The sequence below is a fragment of the Miscanthus floridulus genome, chromosome 10 (genome assembly GCF_019320115.1).
Source record: "Miscanthus floridulus cultivar M001 chromosome 10, ASM1932011v1, whole genome shotgun sequence".
Taxonomy (NCBI): Eukaryota; Viridiplantae; Streptophyta; class Magnoliopsida; order Poales; family Poaceae; genus Miscanthus; species Miscanthus floridulus.
Window position 1 is genome coordinate 91,264,413 of NC_089589.1, and position 3,392 is coordinate 91,267,804.

The 3,392-nt window shown below is 49.5% G+C and overlaps 1 protein-coding gene across 1 annotated transcript; it reads right to left on the minus strand.

Annotated features, from left to right (window-relative positions):
* Positions 1 to 1,126: 1,126 nt before the first annotated feature.
* LOC136485086 (bidirectional sugar transporter SWEET14-like) lies at positions 1,127 to 2,438 on the minus strand. Its single transcript, XM_066482031.1, has 5 exons — positions 2,410 to 2,438; positions 2,079 to 2,289; positions 1,824 to 1,985; positions 1,553 to 1,672; positions 1,127 to 1,450 (listed from the first exon to the last, which is right to left on the minus strand). Exons 1-5 carry the CDS (start codon positions 2,427 to 2,429, stop codon positions 1,127 to 1,129), a joined length of 837 nt encoding a protein of 278 aa, XP_066338128.1. The 5' UTR covers positions 2,430 to 2,438.
* Positions 2,439 to 3,392: the final 954 nt, after the last annotated feature.

The following is a 3,392-nucleotide window of genomic DNA, read 5'->3' on the forward strand; positions in this document are numbered from 1 at the left end:
AACTAAACCACGCCGTGATTTGTAGAATGCAAGAGCACATTGTCAAACAAATGCCAACTGTAAAAGCCGGGTATGTAGACCCTCAAGCTATAGCCCAAACAAATTTTAATTACCCTAAAAGGTGGACACTAGATGCCAAAGAGCTAGCTGCTGCAAAGACTCTTCGGGAGAAAGAGCGCATCCGTATGGCGAAACTAAGGGAAGAGTCCCTTAAGGTTGCGGCATACATTGCCATGGCTTTCAAAAATCTCCAACAACACTCTACTATATGGCTACCATACAACTTCGAGTAAGTTCAACTCTATACTTAAAGCTTTGTTCGACATATTTTATTCGATGCAAAAGAGTTTATCTAGTTCTATGATTAAATCCATGCAGCAACCACTGGATTTGTATAGCCGTCGATGTCGGGAGGAGCATGGCATGGGTCTTTAATTCATTAGATAGGGACACGGTGACATACAAAGACTTCATATCGATTCTCAAGACGTATACATATCGACAATCCTCATTAGCTTATATGTTTGTAGTTTTGACCGGTTTCCATTAGTGCCACGCTAGTTTGGAGTTTTGGCCCGGAAGAAATGCAGAAAAGGCAGAAGAAGGACGTTGCTCCTAATAACTGTGCTTCATCGCCAAAGTGGAGGTCCGCACACACGCTATCAAATCCCTAGATCTTTTTTAGGGTTTAAAAAAAACATGTGAAACATATACATCACAATTAACGAAACTCCAAATAATAGATAAATCACTTTGACAGAAAAAGGAATCTTAGCTTTAATAGGACCATTTGTATATATTCTTATTACATGGAAGGTGACGGACACGCTAATTGCCAAGAAGTAATAACAAGCTAATAAAATTAATACATGCAATGGGCGACAACGAAATGAACAGCAGCAGCAGCAACCGACGCAAACTACACGACCCGGGGCGAGACCTAGCCCGTTTCTGGTTCTCCCAGTCTCGTCTTCATCCCTTTCACAGCAGCTCGATCATGTGCGCGCGCGTGCGTGTACGTAGTGCCAGTACTGCGCAGGCACACACATGGCTTGCCCACTTCGCGTGTGGCCTTAATTTATGACCTACCCGGAGACACATCATACGCATGTTTAGAGAGAGGATTCTAGACTTGGTCGGCGACCGCGTTGCGTTGGACGTTTGCCGGTGCCGCCGCCGTGCCGTTCTCGGCCGGCGGCTTGGCCTTGGCCTCCTCCGGTGGTTGCGGGGCCTTGATAAGCTCCACAACGGCAGGTGGCGCCGCGGTGAGCTTGGCAGTGGTCACCACATGCTCTCCGGGCACCTCGAAGGTGCCGTCCGCCGCAGCCGCCGCCTCCTTGGCGTCGTCGTCGGCCACCTCCTTGGCTGGCACCCTGGGCGTCGCGTTACGGTAGAGCGCGTACAGGCCCATCTGGACCACACCGAAGCTGAAGCCGAGCACGTTTGGCAGCTGATGATGCATGCAACAAACAAAAGCCGCACAACAAGTTGTTTGTAGTGATCTCTGTTTCCTTCTTGCTGAAGTAAAGCTAGCTTTAGTTGGTTTACTTACGGCGACGTATTTGTCCTTGATGAGCAGGCCGTAGAGGAACCAGACGACGGCGCTGACGGTGAGGGAGAGGGAGAGCGAGAAGGGCATGAACTCCACGCTCCTTGTGCGCACCACCTGACGCTGCAGAAGCCAAGCCACCAAAGAACGGACGAGTTGTACGTAAGTGGACTGATGACCAGATCGATGCACACGTACAATCGATCGTATAGTACACATGATAGCTAGCTATAAAGGTACTCCTATATATCATGGTTAGTTGTTGGGTACGCACGATGATGCTGAGGGGCGCGACGAAGACGCTGACGGAGAAGGCGACGCAGACCCAGCCGAGGACGACGACGCGGTGCTGTCCGGCGGAGAGCAGCAGCGTGAGGAGGAGGATGAGCCCGAACACGCCCACGTTTAGGAGGAGCAGGATCTTGGCCGTGAACAGCTGTGAATGCATGCATGGGTGGTGAGGATGAGCTTGCCGGCCAGAACATCACCATCAACACCAAAGGAGCAAACGACGACGACGACGACGGACCTTTGCCTTCTTGGGCGCGTAGACGAGGTACATGACGATGTAGATGGTCTCGATGACGCAGCCGGCGGAGTTGATGGTGATGAGCAGGAGCTCGTTGGACTTGAGCAGCGCGTAGTAGATCCACAGCATGGCGCTGAAGAGCGCCACCACGTACGGCACCGACTGGAACCCCTGCGTCGACTTGCTCTTGTAGATCCGGTAGAACGTCGGCCTGTGTCGCGTCGTCGTCGTCGTCCCATGCATGCCAGACCACACGGTCAGATCAGCTCGCGCACGCAGCTGAGCTAGCTAGAGAGAGACACAGAAAGAGAGAGAGAGGGAGGGGGCTTACAGTGGTGCCAGGTAGGTCATGAAGGAGATGATGTTGCCTGCAAACACAAACAGCACCGGCAAACAAACAAAATTAACAAAAAGGAGCGAGCGAGGCATCAGAAAGAATTCTGCTGGGGAGCTCGATCGAGCTCTTTGCATCATCGAGCATGACACATGCAAGTACGTACGTTGCAACTAGCCTTTAATTAAGTTCGATAACCATCGATTGGGCCCTTTAATGTGCGCGCTTTGTGATGTCACACACACCAGAGGCAGAGGCGAGGCAGGCAACAAAGATACAGCTGGATGGAGCCCCCACATTAATTTGTTTAACTGTTTCCTCTTTCTCTTTTCTGCCCTAAATGGACAGGCACCATAGCATGCATATAGATTATATGTCTATATCTCCTTCCCTTTCTCTAAAAATTTAAATATCTATATCTCCTTCCAGCCCAATGACGAGTTTAATGAAGTTCTTGTTTATGGTAGGACAAGCAAAGGGAACAGCTTGTTCCTCTACACATGTGGTGGTGGGAGGATTAAATGGGAAGGATTAGGATGATGTATCAACAGTAACCATGTTTTGGGAAGCACAGATATTCCTAGCTATATCTAGTAAGGGGGTCATTTTCCTGGGAAGCACACTTAGAATGAAAGAAGAAAAAGAGGAACAACAGGAAAATAGATAGACAATATACCGAGGAGGCCGAAGGCGAAGGCCATGGGATGCTGTAGAGACAGGCCAGCCATTTGGAGATCTTAGCTATGGTATGAGCGTTTATGAGGAGGATCAGGAGTTTGTATAAATCAGTAGGCTCGCTTGGCCAAGGATTTCTATGCCAAGCTGGTAGCTTGCTTAATTATGAGCACTTGGATTCTTCTTCTCAATGAGAACGAAGAGAGGAGCTAGGTGACAACTACTACTCGAGTTGCTTGCCTGAAAGCTTGATGGTAGCAGAGACCTTGGAGAGGGTTTATATAGTAGCAGAGATCTTGGAGGGC

Excerpts from the sequence above, each read along its gene's own strand:
- LOC136485086 (XM_066482031.1), bottom strand. The coding sequence starts at position 2,429 with ATGACCTACCTGGCACCACT. Across the intron at positions 2,290-2,409 it reads ATGACCTACCTGGCACCACT|GCCGACGTTCTACCGGATCT; the intron begins GTAAGCCCCCTC and ends GACGCGACACAG. Across the intron at positions 1,451-1,552 it reads TCAAGGACAAATACGTCGCC|CTGCCAAACGTGCTCGGCTT; the intron begins GTAAGTAAACCA and ends ATGCATCATCAG.